This window comes from Oryzias melastigma, linkage group LG18 (assembly GCF_002922805.2).
Source record: "Oryzias melastigma strain HK-1 linkage group LG18, ASM292280v2, whole genome shotgun sequence".
Taxonomy (NCBI): Eukaryota; Metazoa; Chordata; class Actinopteri; order Beloniformes; family Adrianichthyidae; genus Oryzias; species Oryzias melastigma.
This window is the reverse complement of record NC_050529.1, coordinates 907,963-927,540: the sequence shown is the minus strand read 5'-3', so window position 1 is coordinate 927,540 and position 19,578 is coordinate 907,963. Positions and strand designations below refer to the sequence as shown.

The 19,578-nt window shown below is 42.5% G+C and overlaps 1 protein-coding gene across 1 annotated transcript in view; it reads right to left on the bottom strand.

Moving 5' to 3' along the window:
• Positions 1 to 36: 36 nt before the first annotated feature.
• The window catches only part of LOC112155797 (tetratricopeptide repeat protein 39B), a 23,159-nt gene continuing 3,617 nt past the window's right edge, over positions 37 to 19,578 (bottom strand). Inside the window, exons 2-19 of the mRNA XM_024287737.2 lie at positions 14,885 to 14,919; positions 11,583 to 11,687; positions 11,081 to 11,212; positions 10,268 to 10,338; positions 10,124 to 10,191; positions 9,329 to 9,393; positions 9,142 to 9,247; positions 9,003 to 9,068; positions 8,821 to 8,929; positions 8,666 to 8,733; positions 6,974 to 7,033; positions 6,636 to 6,797; positions 6,472 to 6,563; positions 5,519 to 5,639; positions 5,331 to 5,442; positions 4,934 to 5,051; positions 4,744 to 4,860; positions 37 to 3,432 (exon numbers count right to left, since the gene is read on the bottom strand). Coding sequence (XP_024143505.1) covers positions 3,336 to 3,432; positions 4,744 to 4,860; positions 4,934 to 5,051; positions 5,331 to 5,442; positions 5,519 to 5,639; positions 6,472 to 6,563; positions 6,636 to 6,797; positions 6,974 to 7,033; positions 8,666 to 8,733; positions 8,821 to 8,929; positions 9,003 to 9,068; positions 9,142 to 9,247; positions 9,329 to 9,393; positions 10,124 to 10,191; positions 10,268 to 10,338; positions 11,081 to 11,212; positions 11,583 to 11,687; positions 14,885 to 14,919 — 1,704 coding nt within the window. The 3' untranslated portion in view covers positions 37 to 3,335. The remainder of the gene's footprint in view (positions 3,433 to 4,743; positions 4,861 to 4,933; positions 5,052 to 5,330; positions 5,443 to 5,518; positions 5,640 to 6,471; positions 6,564 to 6,635; positions 6,798 to 6,973; positions 7,034 to 8,665; positions 8,734 to 8,820; positions 8,930 to 9,002; positions 9,069 to 9,141; positions 9,248 to 9,328; positions 9,394 to 10,123; positions 10,192 to 10,267; positions 10,339 to 11,080; positions 11,213 to 11,582; positions 11,688 to 14,884; positions 14,920 to 19,578) is intronic.

The window sequence follows — 19,578 nt, the reverse complement described above, 5'->3', positions numbered from 1 at the left end:
CGGAAACAAACAGACCAGAACAAAAACAGCAGAACGTGAAGGACGTCCATGTTTGACTTTATTGCACCGAATCCTCCCGTCCTCGTGGTGAAGCGTTTGTCCTCCAGACAGAAACCATGCAGAGATCTGTGTCCGGATTCAACAACATGCAGTCATAAAGCACACAGACGGACAGAGGCACCAACACAAACTGCTGTCTGCAATAATAATTTAAATGATGTTATTTATAACAGTTTGTGTTCAAAATACTTCAATCTTTATTCATTTTCTAGAACACAGATTCATCAACAGAATAGTGTTTTCTTGTGAGGCAGAACTGAAGCAAAAGTTTAAGAATCAACTTTGATGAAAAGAAAAGCAGAAAGACTGAAGGAGACTGAGGTAGTAAAGGAACTGCAGATGAACCTGAACATTATTTCCAACATACAAACCAAAGGCAAAAACAAGGAAACCGTTTAAAAATACGAGACTGAACACGATGACATCATCCTATGACCATTTAATCCGAGATGTTGGGATGAATCATGACCTTAAACCGTATACTACCGTGTGCAACACCATTTACTCTTAGCAATAAAGATTTGAATGTCCTAAATTAAAAACAAAGTAACTTAATAGAATATTTATCATTTACCACATAGTAATCGTATAAAACTTTCAGTGTTTTAGTCGTATGAACTGTTAATATTTGGGGCGATCTCATGGTGGAGATATTAAAAATAGTAAAAACTGCAGTTTTTCTGTTTATTTTAGCTGAACAAACAGCAGCAGTAGCATGCTAAATTAGCATTAGCTAATGTGAGAATGAAATAGTTTTACGATGCTAACGTAGCAGGCAGTGTTTGTCCTTTGTGCTAACCGGAAAATTTAACAGTATTCATTAAAAACAGAATTTAGACGTTGTTGACGTTGGTCTGTACCGCTGATGCTAAATCGGCAGTGCTAATGCAGTTAGCATGTATATCAGGAGTTCATCCGTAGCATACATGCTAACGCTGATGCAGTTATCATGTTTTTAATGGATGAACTCCTGATATACATGCTGACGCTAATGCAGTTTGGATTAGCCTGTACATTAGTAGTTCATCCACGATATGCATGCTAATGCTAATGTGGTTGGCATGTTTATCAGGAGTTCATTCATGATATACGTGCTAACGCTAATACTGTTAGCATTTACATCAAGAGTTCCTCCATGATCTACATAACACTAGAGCAGGTAACGCTAATGCAGTTGACATTAGCATGTACATTAGGTGTTCATCCATGATATACATGCTAATGCTAACACAGTTAGCTTGTACATCAGGAATTCATCTATGATGTACATCCTAACACTAACACAGTTGGCCTTTTTATTTGGAGTTAATTCATTAAATGCATGCTAATTGCTAATGCAAATGCAGTTAGCGTTAGCATATCAAGGGTTAGCATGTACATCCGGAGTTAATCAATGGTATATGCTAATGTTAATGCAATTAGTGTTAGCGTGTATATTAGGCGTTAGCATGTACATCAGGAGTTCATCCATGGTATAGCTAACGTTGGCTTATACAGTTAGCGTTAGCATGTATATTGGGGGTTAGCATGTACATCAGGAGTTCATCCATGGTATAGCTAACGTTAGCTTATGCAGTTAGCATTAGCGCTAATGAAGTTAGCGTTAACATGTATATCAGGGGTTAGCATGTACATCAGGAGTTCATCCATGGTATAGCTAACATTAGCTTATACAGTTAGCGTTAGCATGTACATCAGGAGTTCATCCATGAAAACTGCTGTTTGTTCCTTCATCTGACGTGAAATGTTTCTTCTCCTCCACTTTAGCAGCGTTAGCTAGAACCAGTCGTGAGGTTCTCATTCCCACAATCCTTCAGCTGATGATGGTTTCTCTGCTTTTGCTTTATGAGCTTTCAGTTGTTCAAAGCTGATGTTTTCCATCATAAAAAAACGTGTACAGGCACAAAAACACAACAGTTTGGTCTTCCGGTCGATACATTCGGTTCATGAAGAACGTCTGAGGATCCGGGATCCTTCAAGTAGAACAGAACCGCCGGTCCGTCTCCAACATGGAGCAAAGACGGGTCACGGTCGACTCCACTGCTCTTTGTTGACAAACTCGTTTTTGTTTCAACTTGTAAATAAACATCCTTGTGCTTCATTTCAAAATAAAAGTTATCTTTTGATCAAAACAATTTACGGTAGAACAATACAAGAAAACAAAAGGCAGCTTCGCTCTTTGGGAAAAGCTTTGATCCGGACGACACAACAGCATTAGCGGAGACGATTCCTTTTGGTCAAAATAAGATTCATTTAAAGCAGAGAAGAGCAAAAGCGTCTCTAGAAAAAGCTGCTTCGCGTCCGACAAACGGACGGCAGAGTTGCTTCTATTGCTGCTAATAAAAGGTGCGATCCAGCGTTTCCCGTCTAATCTCTGTCGCGTGTGCATCCGGTCTGGAATGAGGGGATCGCTCCGTGTTCCTATAAGCCACGATCGGTGAGAAGGCTGGAGCGCAAAGAAAGAGCTAAGGATCCGCTGAAGGCAAAGGAAGCGTTAAAGCCTGAATATATATTTATATTTATATAGTGTCCCTGAAAACAAACAAAAATCATCTTATTGTCATTTATCCATAAATTCATCTTTAGCCAAACCTGAACTAACCTTGGTTAGCATTTTAAATAGTGTCTTTAGCCTGACTCCTCATCAGACCAGGTTTTGTGAGTGTGGCTGCTGCATGTAGCATGCTAGGTCTCTGATGCTAGCATTAAATCACATGATTCCACGTTAACTCACAGCTACATGTGTGTAAAGGATGACGCAAAAACGAGACAACTGCAGCTAGCGTTAGCGTGGAGCAGGTATGCTAACGTCTGTAAATGGACGCCATGCTACAGCAGGAACTCCTGCTGATCTGAGCTCAGAATCAGATCCGTTTGGATCAGGATTAAAGTGATTAAACAACAGCTAAAGCAGCTGCACGACGTTAGCTTCAGACTCACTGAAGTAAAAGCAGAAGCTTAAACGTTATTTAAGGCCATGAATTGTCAAAAATCAATAAACTTTAGATTTCAGGTTTGGTTCAGAATAAACTAAAACTTTTTTGATCTTTTATCGGTAAAGGAATGCTCCTCAGTTCTTTGTGCTTTTATACTGAAAGAGCGTCGGTCTGAATAAAACTTTATTGATCAAACGTAGCTAGCCGTTTTAGCCGCCCCCTGCTAACAGGAAGTTTCTGTAATCTCTAATAAAAATAAACAGTTTTAGAGTTTTAAAGCAGATTAAAAAGTCCCTGGTGATGAAATCCAAACCCTGACGAGTCCTCGTCCGCTGAGTATTATGGGGTGCTGACGGGCGAGCCTTTGAGGCTGTTGAGGGCGGCGTGGATCCTGAAGTGCAGTCTGGACTCCATGGAGTAGTCCTTGTAGTTCATCCTGATGGAGGAAACAGCAGAGTTTGAAACATAAAAACATGGGATGATTGTACGTTTTTATTATTGGTGTTTTAGAGAACGTTTTGATTTTAAACCTCAGACGTAAACATGAGTTTAGTGACGTTCAAAAAAAGTAATACTTGTTTGAAAGTTCTAAATTTACGACTTGGAAAAACATGTAAATTAACAAGAAGAAAATTAAGAAATTTAGTCTCTAACTTTTAAAGTAATAAAAATACGACTTTATTATCATCATTTAACAATTATGACTTTCTTTTTCCGTAAATTTAAAGCTTTAAAGTTGTACTTAAAACATTTTTTTTCTTTTAGGATGGCTTCATACTGATGTTTTCTGAAGCTGAAAAAAGCAGCTTAAAGCCAAATATGCAACAATTTACAGATGAAAAGTACAGAAACACAAAACTTTACTGATTCCAAGTGTCAATGAGCACCACATTACTAATGTACTGATACATTTAACTTTACTATTTTCAAGTTCTTGTGTGCTAATCGTTACAAATGTAAAGTGCCAATATGTAAAACTTTATTAATGTAAAATGTCAATATGCAAATGTAAATAAACAAAGCGCCAATATGGAACACTTTATATATGCAACATTTTACTAACATTAGTGAGGAAATATAAACTTTTACTAATGTCTAGTGTCAATACAAAACACTTTACTAGCATAAAGTACCAATACTCAATAATTTACTAATATAAAATGCTGATATGCAACATTTTACTAACGTGAAGTCCAGAAACACAAAACTTTACTAATGTCCAGCGCCAATACACTACCTGTTACTAATGTAAAGTGCAGATACATAAAAATGTACTAATATCAAGTTCTGGAAATCATTACATTTACACTTTACAGTACCTGAAATGTAAAGTGTAAATATGCAACACTTTACTAACGTGAAGTAAAAATACATCAAACTTTACTGATGTCAGGAGCCAATATATAACACATTACATTTGTAAAGTGTTGATATTCAAAACTTTACTAACATAAAGTGCATACATGTAACACTAAACTAATGTAAAGTATAGATCTGTAAAACTTTACTCATTTAAAGCACCAACATGCAGATAAACATGTTACAGTGGTAATTCTCTTGAAGTGACATTAATGTGTAAACAGTTAAAGAGTTTGGATCATCCAGAGAACGTCTGAGGAGAAAAAACTCTGAAGAAATGCAGATTTCTGCTGAATAACTAAACAATCCCTGAGTGAGTTTGATCGTTAGTCTAACTGATCTCTGAGTGATCCAGCGTTGGACTCTGATCCCAGATCCCAGATCTTACTTGGCTCTCTCGATGTACGTCGTGGCTTTGATGAAGTCTCCCTGCTGCTTCTGCAGCAGACCCAACTCGTACAGCGTGAAGGGAACCAGGTAGTGGTCGTAGCGGATCCGGCCCTCGCTGCACGGGAGCACAGAGTCAGGGTGAAGGCTCCGCTGGCTCAGAGCGGGCGCGGCGGGAGCGGCAGGTTTACCTGGACAACACCTGTGAGAAGCAGAGCTCCGCCTGCAGGAACCTGCCCAGGTATTTCAGGCAGAGCCCCTTCAACATCTGGACCAGGCAGCTGTCGTCGGGATGGTACTCCGTCGGGTCTGGGGGGGGGCAGACGCGTTAGCCTGTAGACGCTCGTTTGACGGATGTTTTTACACAACATGAGAATCGTTTGTCCTTTTTTGTTGTAGCTGAAGCTGATGTAGCATGCTAATGCTAATGCTAACGTCTCAGCAGTTATTGAATTCAAACTTTAGGATTTCTCTTGTTCATTAAATAAGAACCTCGTTTGAAGGTTCATCGGTACAAACATGTCAGGACATGAACCGACATGAAACCGGAGTCAAACCAGCTTCAGTCTGAACAGGATCTGGACTCACTGGGGTCGTTCTGCAGCTGCTGCTCCACCCTCTCTATGGTGACCAGCAGAGACTCGGTGAGGTCGGCCCTCTTCCCGACGATGCTGAAGCCGTTCCAGACGTACATCATCTCCTGCAAACAGCAGGCAGGGTCAGTGGACGCCGCCGGGCGGTTTGACCCCACGACCTCTGCGCGTCTGTGCACTCACCAGCGCGGGGATGACCAGGGGGACGGGGTTGGAGGCCTTGTAGCGCCTGGACTTCCTCACAGCAAACTTCTCCATGGGGATGGACTTCCCCGCCAGCCGCTGTTTCAGCCCCTCCACCTGCCTGCAAGCACACCTGAGCTCAGAGCAGAACTGTCTCCAGAACTTGTTTTTAATTGGGATCTGCAGAAGATTTCTCAGGATTCGGATCTTTACGTCGTTTTTACACTTGGCAACCCCAGACTTTAAACCGATACCAGTCTAAGTCGATAAGTAGAATAAAATGACCAATTGCTTCTGTTTTATCATTTGATTTTACAGGAAGTTTTCTTTTGAAAGAACTTCATTGTTCTCCTCATTCATGTGTCTTAGAAACATTGATACACTGATACATTTACATATTTCTAAACAAATGTGTCTAAATGTTTAAACTCTGTAAACTCAAAATTTAATTGTATTCAATCAAATTAAATGGATCCAAAGAATCAGAAAAAATCTGAATTGAATCAATCCAGGTTCTGGTGAATCAGATCGATTTGGGAAATTACACCCGGCGCTCGTTGTCTTGATCCACCACAGCTTTACTGAAACTAATGATCTGTTTTAAGACTCCACTCTGACGCTTAAGGGAAAAGTTAAGGGAAAATTTACTCAATCTTTCACTAAATCTAACAAAGTTATTAGATAATTTACTGAAGACAAAGATTCAATAAAGTTCATTTTCTGCGAAACATTTAGGAATTTAATTGGTTAATTAGGAAAACTTTGTTTGAAACTTTAGAACAAAAGTAATTAAATATGTAAAAAAAATAAAAACCTAGAATTCACAAGAAAATACTGTCTGGATATTAAAAATATTTTAAAAACTAGCAGATGAATCATCAGAACCTGAATGAAAAAGTCTCAGTGATACAATGGAAAAATCCAGGTCTTGTGCATTCATGAGTCACACTGACCTGAAGAGCGCCCCCAGGTCCTCGCCGGTCCGCTCCAGCTCCTCCGCTGACATCATGCTGAGGATGGCCGCCTTCTGGTACACGTAGATGGCCTGCAGAGAGGACGCCGTTACACGGAGTGACGGTTAAACTCTGCCTCACCGCGACCTGGCGGAGGAACTCGCCTTGGACCAGCGGCTCTCCCTGCAGAGCAGGTCGGCGTAGCGGTACGCCTGCTGCCACTCCTGCTGGAAGGAGTGGTTCCACATCAGCTCCCAGTAGCACAGGTGGTGGATCTGCTTCCACTCCTGCTGGCTGCTGATGCACTCCTCGTACCGCGCTCGCGCCTGGAGGACGCCACAGTGACACGACGGGAGGAAACGGAACAAACACGTCTGAGACCAGAAAGGCCTGACTATTATGGGATGTTCAGGAAAACAGACGTGTTCACTGAAGTCCAGGAAGGTCTCAGCAGTTTTTACATGAACGATGAGCTTCACATTTCCAATAAACAGATTCAAACCTTTTCCAGATTTCCCCTCAGAGAAGTAATACGAGCCGAGTAGAAGAGAATGATGGATCCCTGAGGAAATACAACCAGAGAAACATCCGAAATCAAACCCAGGATGAGAGCAGAGAAGAACAAACCCAATAACATCAAACGTCTGACATCAAAATCTCTGGATTTTAAAGCTCAGGTGTTAAAAGGATCAACCAAAATAACGTCAAAGTAAAGTTTTGTCATTATCTTTACCTCCTAAGTCAAAGATGGTAAATGCTACCGTTAAGAGTTTTTAGCCTCATCGCTACACGTTAGCATTGACTCTATATCTCATTATCGATACATGAAAGACCTGGATGATGATGAGAGATCAGGTTTATTTATTGTGAAGAGCTCCACTAAAGTGTCAGTAACCACGCCTCCATGTCTGGGGTCATCAGATCATTCAGAGATTCTCCTGGTACGATGAGATTCACCATCTACGAATCACTGCGCTCTCAGCGGTACTTCTGTCTCTTTTGCCTCGTTTCCCCTGAGCGGTCCGGTCCGGTCCAGTACAATACTTTGAGCGTTTCCATTATAAACTGGAACCATTAGGCCGGATCGACTCGTACTATTTTTGGTCCCCTGTTGGTTGTAGGTCCATAGAAAAATGGACCGGACCATTGAGGGCGGAGCTACTGTCCTCACACCATGAAGTCCATTGATTTGTGGAAAGGTATTAGGGCAAAGGCAAGCGTCCGACCAGAACCTTTCCTGACTCCAGATCCAAGTCTGAAGTTTTGTCCTCGTATAATGGAATTTCCCATAGGACGGCTAATGCTAACGCTAGGTCGACCTAAACATACATTCTGACTAAATGATCATCTCTATATGAATTTTCCAAATTCTTTTAAGGAAATATTTTTAAAGTATCTATTTGTGGTCTGAAATACAGTTTTTATTTCTTCTTCTCCTAGAATAAGGTGCACTTCTAAAGCGCGATTGCCACCTAGTGGTCAAACTGAAACTCCCTCCAGGAGAGGCAGAACAATCGTTGGAGCTTCTCTGTTTGAGAATCCATATAACACTGAATGATATTAACAATCTCATTATAATTTTAATAATACATTTAACAGTATGTGAACTGGATCAGATTAATATGAATCTATTGAAAACATATAGCAGATTATTAATGTAATTTTAAACAAATGTGTGAACTTAAATTTGAATCGTTCAATTCTGTTAAGCATTGGCGATACTCAGTCCTACAATGCAAATGTTCACTTGAATAAGGAAAAATTAGAAAAAAAATGAGAATTCTTATTGTCTAAATAAAAATAAAAAAATGATCAAAGTTCAGGAGAACCATCAGATTCTCCTCCATGTTAGTTTTTGACTCATTAATTACATCATGGACCAAAACTGAGAAACTGATTGGTTGAGGCGACATGAACATTTGAACTCTGCTGCATCTGGTGCTGAACTTGTACCACAGGACGACTGAACACGTCTGTACATTGATTCAGCAGTGAAGCTGGTACCACGAACTGCACTCCTGTGAACGTAGTTTGAGACTTTAGCAGAAAACGTTCCGCACATCTGAATGTACGATGACGTTTGAAATCCTTCCGTGTGTCAAACCTGAAAGATTGTGAGGTAAATAAACGTCCTTTGATACTAGAACCACATTTGAGTAAACAAATGAAGACGCTTGTTTCCTGCAGGACGTACTTTTGGGTATTTTTCTTGGTACGGCTCCAGCAGAGCTTCAGCCTCAGCCAGGTTCCCCTCCCCCGTTCCTGAAACAGTCGGAGCAGGAGTCGGTCTAAGTAAACCTCCACTGAAACGATTCAATGAGGACGATGGAGGAGGAGAAGTGTTCCTACCCAGGATGAGGGAGACGTAAGTGTTGTAGAAGAGTAGGGTGAAGGCGCAGAGGATGGAGCGCAGGCTGTGGTTGGAGGCGCCCTCTCGGAGCTGAGAGAGACCAAACCTCTGCAGAAACAGAACCCTCATCAGAATCCTCCTTCAACTTTAGAAAATCAGCTGCAGGAGAAAATGTTCTGACCCGGTTTCCTGAGAACCCGATGAACTCCAGCAACCTCAGAATCCGCTGAGGGAGGAGAGACAGCATCTGGAACCAGAGGAGACGGCGCCGGTTAGCATAAACCACAGAACTATTAGCTAGAGGACATCAGCTGACCCACCAGGTTGAAGGACCCAATGCCCAGCTTGACTCCGCCCTCAAACTGTCTGAACAAATCAGATTGTTCAGTCACGCCCTGAGCAGTGGACAGCAGGTTCTGACAATCCCTGAAGAAGAAACGATGGGATCGTTCATTTGTCCTCCGAACATAAACCGAATCGTCCGGTTCGTCTCATCGAGTCACTCACTTGTAGATCTGGTAGCTGGTTCGGATCTTGATGCCTCCTTTGATGAAGCTAATCATGTTTTCATCCTGGAGAACCGGAACAGAAAAGACTAATTTAGTTTAGACGGAATTCATGAAACATGAAATCTTTAACACCTGAGATGTTGTCAGTGACGGTGAAATAACAAACGCTCTTTGAATGACAGAAACTCTTCAACACTTTATGAAATTAAAGTAATTCCAGCTGATTCTGACGTGGAGAAACATGTCTTTGAGCAAATATTGCCGTAAAGACATTTTTCTCTACGTCAGAATCTTCTACTTAATGATAATCACGTAAACACAGTAAAGTGTTGGATATTAGCGTAAAGCTAATCTTCGCAGAATCTGCTAGCTTACATTAACTGCGTAAACACAGTCAAGTGATGGATATTAGCATAAAGCTCCTTTCTCAGAATACGCTAGTTATGTTAGTTGCATAATTGGTCACAACATCTTGGATAAAGGAGTATGGACTATCTTTCAAATGTCTAGAAATCCTGCAAACGTTTGTGGTATTTTAGAAACTCTCCCACATATTCGGTCAATAGTCAAAGACCGGCTCCAATGATTATGGTGTTTTTGACAAGTTCTTGAATCAATTTACTGATGATATATAAAGAAATTTGAGCTTAAAAATAAGGGCGGGCTTACTTCACGCCAACAGAAGAATCAAACTAAACAGAGTTGTGTTTACGGTGATCAACATGAGCTCCCCCTGGAGGTCATGACAGGAACTGATTAAAACCTGAAACTGGACCACAGACGGCGCTCTGACCTGCACAAACGTCAGCGTGGCCTTCTGCAGGAGACACTCGGCGTAGCAGAGCTCTGCATGCATCTCCTCTGGAAGCACAGCAACAACAACAGTGACGCTCCTGACGTGAAGCTCCTCCCACCGCCGGCGTGGAGAAACACCTACCTTCCTGCAGGTTGGTCTGTTTGCTGATGAGACTGGACAGAGATCCCACCACGGAGTTCCTCTTCCTGAACCTGCAGACAGTTTTGATCTTTAAATGAGGAGAAAACACATGATGCTCTCTACTGCCCCCTGTGGTCAGAGGATGTCATGACATCTTCATTTAAATTACAAATGTTTTATAGAATAAAGTAAATGACAGAAATATTTTAGAACTGGGTCAAGACACATCCTCAGAGCCAATACAAAGTTTGAGCTTTATTTTATCAAAGTTTGGACTTTTCTTTTTTTAATTATTCAGTTTTAAACAGGTTCAGCTAAAATTCAGGAGAAAAGAATTTGTCCAATTTTTGAGATGCAGATTCAGATGAGATTCTAGAGAGATGATTTTTACAAAACAAACGTAAAATAAATTAAATCTTGACGCCAAGAAACCAAATCTTTAGACTTCTATCATTTTATTGGCCAGAATAAACATTAACTCCAATACCTTTTTAACATATTTTATATATTTATTCTTTAGTTCAATTTATAAACTGACCGATCAGAAGCCTCAGTAAAAGTAGGCGGAGCCTGCTGGTCCCTACACCCAACGTTCAAAACCTCTGATAGGTTTAGTGTAACCAGCTTTCTAGTGAATGGGGTGTGGCCTTCCAACAAGGTCAAAGAGAGTGTTATCTTGCCGTCGCCGTTGACCAATGAAGGGTTAAACAGCCTCACTAAGTGTTTGATGACATCACATCATCACAAGATGGCGACCTTCCCAACCCCTGAGTCACTTTACCACAGGCTCCGCCCATCTCATGGCCCTCTCACCTCTGGCAGGTCTGTAGGGTCTCCTTTATGGTGGCCATGGCGGCCTGGATGTCTCTCTGCTCGAAGGTCATGGTGGCCTGCATCACCAGGATGCTGCTGTAACCCAGAGCGTGGTACATGCTGTCCTTCCACCTGCAGGACGAGAACGCAGGTACACACCAGGTGTGTGGTGAGGAGATAACAACCGTACTGTCAACACAGCTGCCCAACCCTGGTCACACAGACCCACTATCTCGCTCCTTTTCCAGGTAACCCGACTCTTGCTGCTGATTACCTGGATAAGCTAATTCTGACTGAACACACCTGAACCAGGTAATCAGCTGTGAGTGGGACATTGTAATGTCAGCTCTGCCTCACAGGTCAAACAGAGATATGGTTATTGCCGTCATAAAGCTTCAAATAAAAGTTATACAAACATTTTTATGTACAAATGACCAGAAAAAAAGATGGCTGCCCGTTTGGTGGGCGCTGAACAAACTCAGACGTTACAGGCGTTAGTTACCATGGCTTGAGCAGGTCCAGCGCCTGAGAGAACTTGTTGTTGAGGACCAGGTTCAGAGCACACTGGGTCTCCTGGATGGCCGTCTGCAGATCCATCCGACATGTTCTAGACGAGCAGAAAGAGACATTGACATTTACACTTCCATTTAAGGCTGTTTTAAAAACTGAAATAAAGAACCGCCTCTGATCTCTCGAGGATTTTTGGGTTTTGGGCATCTGGGATCTGCCCTTTTGGAGAGGGGTACTGTCAGGGTTGAGAACTTTGGTTTGGGTGTTTCGGTCATTTCTGTTTTGAATTGTCCCTCAGTCACACCTGTTTCAGGTTCACGATCCACAGCTGACTTCAGTGGCCTTGTGGTAGAGTGTCTGCCCTGAGACTGGAAGGTCGTGAGTTCAAATCCTGGCCGAGTCAGACCAAAGACTTTAAAATGGGACCCAGTTGGATTGGGGGGTTAAACCACTAAATGGTTCCAAGCGCGGCTGTTTCTGCAGCTCACCGCTCCCTCAGGGGGAGGGGTCAAATGCAGAGAACACATTTCACACACTTATGGGTGTGACAACTAATGGGACTCTAACATTTCTGTTAATTGCCCTCAGCCTGTTGAAGGTTTTCAGGTAATCCTGGTCATCTGTCCTGTTCTGACTCTCTGTGGTTCTTCATGGTTTTTATCATGTTTTGGCTCATTTATTACATCGTCTCTCACATCCCGAGTCCTCCACCAACACTTCCTGACTGTGTTGACAAGTTAAGGTAATTCAAAGAACATTGGAGCTGAAGCTCTGATGTTAAAGGGTTCATATTTAAGGAAGTTGAAATGAGAATAAATAAAATAGATTTTATTTTGCAATTTGATGAATAAATGAATCCTAAAAAGGGCATTGCCTTTGGGTTAAGAGGTCATCAACCACATTATCGGGCGTGTCCTAACAACCATCAGGTTTGCTTGAGGATTTTGGGGAAATCTGGTTTGACGAACTGTCTTCTATTCAGTCTATTGTAAACCAAACAGCAGTCATCCACTCCCTTCATTTATCTGATTGTTGGTAAAATGCTGCCAAAACACCAACTTGGATGAATGATGGATCAAGTTGATGACATGTGAAACCACTCTATCGTAACCTATGGATCCAGTCTGACATGATCCAACACTGTTGAGTCGACCAACCGATCCATTTCTGATTCACTCTCATAGTTTGAAGGATCTGAATCATGTGACCATCTTACAAACAGCTAAAAATGTGAATCTATCATCTTTTTCTGCTCCTATGAAGACATGAAAGCCCATGGCTCAGGTGCCTCTGTGGCCCCTCCCACACCCTCCTGGTTCCGGCTGTAGATCAGTACCACAGACGGCAGCGCGCCCCTCCCGCCTGCAGCCGTTTCCTCCTTTGTTAGACGAGCTTTAACGACTTAATTGCTGTGAAAGCAGACAAGACAGGACAGATTTATTTGTAAATCACACAGAGACGCACAAACGTCTCGGCTGCTCTGCAGGTTTATTCAGGGTGAGATGGATCACGTTTGAGCCCCTAATAGAACCGGACCAGAACCTGCTGGTTCAGTGGAACAGAAAGCAGAACTTTCTGACATTTCTTCAACCATGTCTGTCACTTTTTGTTTTACAAGAATGTCAGTCAGCTAACTTGTTGTTTGACATTCCAGTTTGTTCGTTTTGCATCACATGACACATCATGAGCTGCAACACATCTGCTGTGGAGAACGGAGCCAGACACACTTTTAACGGACTGAATGAAACATTCAGGGTAAGATTTAAGACCTACTGACGTTAAACGTTCAGCCGGAACATTTACGAGTGTCTCTGTCTTCTACTGAGGCAATAATTTACAAACTCCTCTCACACAAGCATCAGCTGAGATGTCCGAGGGTTCCTAGGATCAGATTTATGTTAGCATTCAGAGTTTATCGTTTATCGCAGTACGTACGTTCTAAAAATAATAGAATCAGTGCGGTTATGATCTCATGTTTTTACAATAGTTCTAGATGTTTTAAGGCTGTAAAACTCACTTTATACACATTTATCAGACAGAAATGAACATTTTCACTCTTTTCTCTCAAAGTTCAAACCTTCATAGAGAAATACGTCCAGGATTATGGAATAAAAACAAAGATTTATCAAAGTAACCTGGTAAACATGTATGTATCTGTGGAAGCTAACATTAGCGTCCCACACAGGGGTCTGCAACCTCCAACACTGACAGAACCATGTGGGTCCTTTTTTCACATAAATATACAGAAAAAATATTTAAAAAAATATGAAACACTTGAGAGATGTTAACATGATTTCCTTTCAAAATAAAAGACACCTCTATCAATGTAGCAGCAGGTGGTGTCATGTCAGCAGTGATTAAAAAATGTTTATTTTACCATTTGAGGTAGATCTCTGCCAAAAATACATGAATCCAACTCAAAAAATAAATCAGAGTTTTGAATATCAACACAAAGCTGCTTTAGTCTTCTTCACAATCCACTGGAATTACGTTAATCGTTCAATGGTTGAAGAGTGATGAGAAGAACGTCGACACTGACGCTAAAGCTCTGGTGTTAAAGGGTTAACTACCAAAGCCACATTTATAAAACCTCTCTGATCTATGTGCAAACACTTTAAAAAGAGAAGTTTATATTTTATTAGCATAATTTATCAATTTTATCAATTAAAAAAGTAAGTTTTATGATTATTGAAGGTTTTGTAGATTTTATGGTGATCTTTAATGTCTGAGAGGAGATAAATGAATAGAACTCTCACTTCTAACATATTTACAGAAATAGTATCGAATTGAATATAACTTTATTGATCTCAGAGGACAAATTCACCCGTCATGGCAGCTTAAAAGAAAAAAAAAGAACAATAAAAATCACCCAGTACCCAAACAAACAAATGCTCTGAACCAATCACATCTAAAGATTAAAGCGTTTTTTATCTTTGGTCCCCATTTGCTTCACGGTCCCTAAAACGTCTGTAATGTGTAGTGTCCCCATCAGTACCAAAGACGAGTACACACAGAAGGAGTGTGTGATTATGGAGGAGAAAGACACACAAACACACTGACAGGAAATCATGAGCGTGCACTCGTCACTCAGACACATGAGGTTCACCATCAAACACTCACACTGCTGCACTGTTACACAATCAACCAAACACCCACACATCGCCACCTCAAGCCTAAAGAGTCAGGCTGGAAACGCACAAGAAGGTCTCTAGATGAGAGGAGAAGCAGCGAGACGCCGACAGGAAACGGTTCTCACCGCACGCACCAACAGAACAACAGTGAGGCTGTACTCACGAAGGCGTGCGGTCGAAGGCGTCCTCGAAGCAATCCTGAAACACAGAGACACACGCGGTTAAAGAAACGGGCTTTAATGACTTTAGAAGAAAAGCTCCATTTTAACAGGTTTATAATCATTTAAGATCAATGAACGCTCTTCTGTATCCACACATCGTTTTGATCATTTTACCAAAGACGTCAGTGGGTTTTTTAGAGTTTGATCTTTAAGAGATCACATTCACACAGGTTTGAATATCAGAGAATAAAACGCAGAGAAACTTCAATATCAAAGTAATAGAAGTCTTCAGTTTATGTCTATTTAACCACTAAAACGGTTGTTTCAAGATGTCAGGAATCATAGTGTCGCAGCTTCTGTCCTGTATAGAACAGTCGGACGACTAATACGATAAATCGCTCCACGTTTTACTGCCCCCATATGACCAGCAGGTGTAACTGCATGTCGTGTCTAGATTTACTCAAAGCAAAGACGATCTAAACATGAAGGTTTGAGGTCTTTTCCATATCTTATCATATTCTAGCGGAGGGTTCATCACTCTGTCATCTTTGGTTCTGGTCTGATCCACACCCGAGCTCGTTGCCATGGATACTCTGCTTGATTGACAGGTGTGAGAGCTCCCCGTAAGTCTGAACCTGAATCCACCTGTTCACCTCTGTGAGTTTGTAGAGTAACGGTGGTGAAACCAGGAGACACTTCACTTCCTCCTGCATGGTTTACACTCTGGTCAGAGCTCGTTTTACAGTTCTAAAGAACCTCGGATCGTTTGAGGGGCTTTTATTTTGGCGTCACACAAGAGCATGCTGGTTCCTTTCAAACGGATCTTCAGATGACGCTCTACTACAACCTCTGCTCCAGACACATCGGAGGATCTGGAAGGTCTGAGCTGGGTCTGTGGAGAGTCCAGGACGGCGTGTTCGCTTGTGTTCCTACAGCCTCACAAACGGCTAATAATAGCAGCGAGCGGCTCCTTACATAACAGCGTCCAGCTGCAGATCTGACCGCAGGCTGCAGCTGCAGCGCCTGCAGAACCGCTCGGCATTGTGGGGCATAAATAGATCTGACCGTGTTCAGGTCTGATCACCAAACGTTCTTTCGCTAACATCCTGAGCGAGGCAGCTTGTTCCTCAGAGATCATCGTGACCCAGAGAAGAAGTTCAGGTGTTCAGAGTTCAGGTGAGCTTCCACACCTGCAGAACCAGCAGAGGAATCCGGCTCGGTCGGACTGAACGTGAAACAGAAAGCTGGGGGCGGATCTCTGCTGACTCCACCGCCGTCCTTCCGTCTGCGGCGCATCTCTTCCTGCTTCAGCAGAGTTCTGCTGTGATCTTTGCATATGTAAAGCATGTGGAGGGTCGCCATGACGACAACAGAACCTGGAGGAGGGAAGGAGCCGGATGCTGCTCCTCCCCATTAAAACACATGCCGTCTGCATTTACAGCATTCCTCAGGAAAACTGGTTAAACGTGAAGTCCTCGTGAGGAACCCGTCTGCACAACAACAACAACAACAACAACAACAACAACAACAGCCTCCAGCTGCAGACAAAGAGCTGCAGAGCGTGAAGGTCGTGAAGGCCGCAGAGGCTCCGGCGGTAAAAACTGGTTTTAAAAGCAGGCGTGACGTCTGCAGCTTCACCTCCTGCTGGTTAAAGATCACAAACTAGAACAGGAAATGCTAGAACCACACCAGCGGGGCAGAGATGACGGAAACCAGGCCGGCGGGGGAGGGGGTGTCTCTGGGACCGGCCCGGTTAGTCTGTTCAGAACCAGGCTTAAGAACAAATTCAGGAGCTGCGGTTCTCCATTAAGGACGTGAAGGATCTTCAGGTCCAGAATCCCGTAGATCTAAAATGAGGACGTCTGACAGGAAGCTAACGCTCGTAAACGAAGAGAGAAAACCTCTAAGATCTAAAGCTGCAGACAGAACCTCCACGACCAAAACACAAACTTTAGACGTGAATCAAAGCTTTTACTAAAGGACTAAACGTGCACGAGAAGATCAAAGAGCAGCTCAGATGTTCTGATGATCAAGAACATTAAGATTAAAGTTTGACGTTCTTTATTAGTCAAAACTCCACAGATGTATCAAACAGTGATCTCTGCTGATGATCGTGTTTAATCCTCCCGCGACCATGAAGTCATATATAAATAAATATATTCTGTTAGAAACTAGAACAAAAGTTACACATTGTTAATAATAACAATAGATTATTATTATAATAATAAAAACATTCAGTTCATGGGGCCGGATTACTCTGCTGCCCAAAACTCAAATTTCTACTGAACTCCTGCAGAAACTATGTCCTAAAACAACACAAGATTTTAGATTTTTCTAAAACACAATAAAGGTCCAGAAAAGCAGCATGACGGTTATTAACGTTATCATATTATAGGCGGGGCTACACTAATCCAGATCTTTAAAACGTTTAATCATTATTGTGACCGTAGTAAACGACTCCAGCAGAGAGAAACCAGCTGGAAATGTAACATGACTCGGGTCTGCAGGACTCTGCAGTGACATCAGCACTTTTCCTATCAATTAGTCATGAACTTCTTCACTGTGTCCCATTACTGGACCGCTCATCTCCTCGGTCTGAGAGGAGAGGTCCAGACGGCCCCCCAGGGAGGAGAACTGGTGGTGACACGAGATCAAACTCTGAGAAAGTCCTCAAGGCGCCGAATGACTAAAGTAGAAAACAGAGGAAGCCCCTCCCACTAATCCAACAAGCCACACCTACTGCTGTAATAAGCCCCTCCCACTTATCCAACAAGCCACACCTACTGCTTTAATAAGCCCCTCCCACTGCGTCACTGAGCCCGTTTTCCATTGGAGTTTTAGCTCCAGGACTGAAGTTTCTTGAATTACTGCAGCTCTTTGACCGTTTACGTAGTTAGCATAATTTCTATGAATATTTCAGTAGTTGATTGTTTGCGTAACCGACGGAGACCAGCTGATTCTGGTGTGAAGAAAACCACTTTTCTTCACACCAGAATTACATGGAATCTATTAATTGTGTAAACTGTAAAAAAGTTCCAGTTATTCAAACTCGAGCAGTGGGAGGGGCTTAGCGGTGCAATGGGAGGGGCCTGTAGGAGCTCCTGCTAACAGCGATTAGGTTTAGGAGACCAGCGATAGCTGAACTTGTTCCACCTTTGAGCTGGAAGAAACCTTTGGGGGTTTTGTGTTCTAGTTCAGGACTGAAGGGGGACGGTCTCAGAAAACCAGCAGACGAGGAGAATTCCGTCTGGTAAATGAACGTTCTGTCCAAACTGAGGTCATCTGAGCTCCTCTGAAATGAGATGATTGGAAGTGAAGAGGAGCGTCTGTGAGTCCAGACAAAGGCATGATGGGATACCTCAGCAGAGGAAGGTCTGAGACTAAACTTCTGCTGAGGATTCAGACCAACAACTCCTCGTCTGCTGAAAACAAGTCCAACCAGAGGAGTGTGTTCACAGATTACTCCGCTAGATCCAAGTAATCCCACGATTATTACAGATTTACTTTCTCTAAACTGACAGAAGTTGGTTTCATTTTTCAAATCTGTCAGAAAATAACCGTGAAAAGCTAGAATCCCACGATCTTAAAAACATAAAGTTTGTAAGAAATCATGAAAGATTTTAGCTGAATCACAACAAAAAGACCTTTTTCTGTTGTTGAACTGTAACAAACTCCACAGATTTATTGGGAAAACTCAAAGATTTTACAGTCCAGATGATTTTAAAACCAAGACATATTTGTGTAGACAAATCCAACACAAAATCCTGGAGATTCACAGCTGAAAGATCACAAAAGGATCTTAGAGATCAAAGCTTCAAACTGAAACCCTGAAGCTCCCAAAGTCTGGATTCAGACATGAGTTCAGCAGCACCTGTCCAGGTGTTCTGCAGGTCTCCAGGTTTGCAGACAGATCCTCTCACTGCAGCTTCCAGCAGGATCTCTGTTTCACTCAGCCATGATTTTAGCACGACTTGATTTTAGGACGGATTGTCCAAACCCAGACCTCGAGGGCCAGTTTGATTCCAGGATGATTTCAGTTTGATTCTAAGATAATTTCAGTTTGATTCTAGGATGATTTCAGTCTGATCCCAGCATGATTTCCGGATCAAAGCAGTCCTTTTCTGGACCTTCGTCCGTCTTAACGTTTTCACAAAGGTTTCACTGTCTTTAAATGACTGAGGGTGCAGCGCTCCTTTTAGGGAGGGGTCAGACATTGGACTTCACACATGGACGACTTTTCTCCACTTCTATATGGTTGTTTGCAGGTCAAAGGCCAGAGGGAGGAGCTCTCAATGGCGTCAGACAAAGAGCTCCTTCAGTGGAGCTCCAGGCGTTTCCTGCAGGCTCAAAACTGGATTTACAGGACAGGAGAAACCTCAAAGGTCTCCTCAGTCTGAAGCTCAGTTTATGGAAGCAGATGTTTCAGTTCCATCATCTGAGCAGAGGCGGAGCAGCTCAACCACACCTGATATTAGCATAAGCCCCTCACGCCAGAGTCACCTCAGTCAAAGCTGATTATGCTGCAGACGGATAACCACGGGCGGAGCTCCTCCTCTCATCCTGGAGGCTGCAGAGCTGCAATTATGATTTGAACCTGCGACCATCAGTCTGAAGGACCAGGAACATGGGGGGGTCAGTCCTGCATCCCAGCAGCAGGTGGATTCACCGTCAGTGTGACCTTCCCAACAGGAAGTCT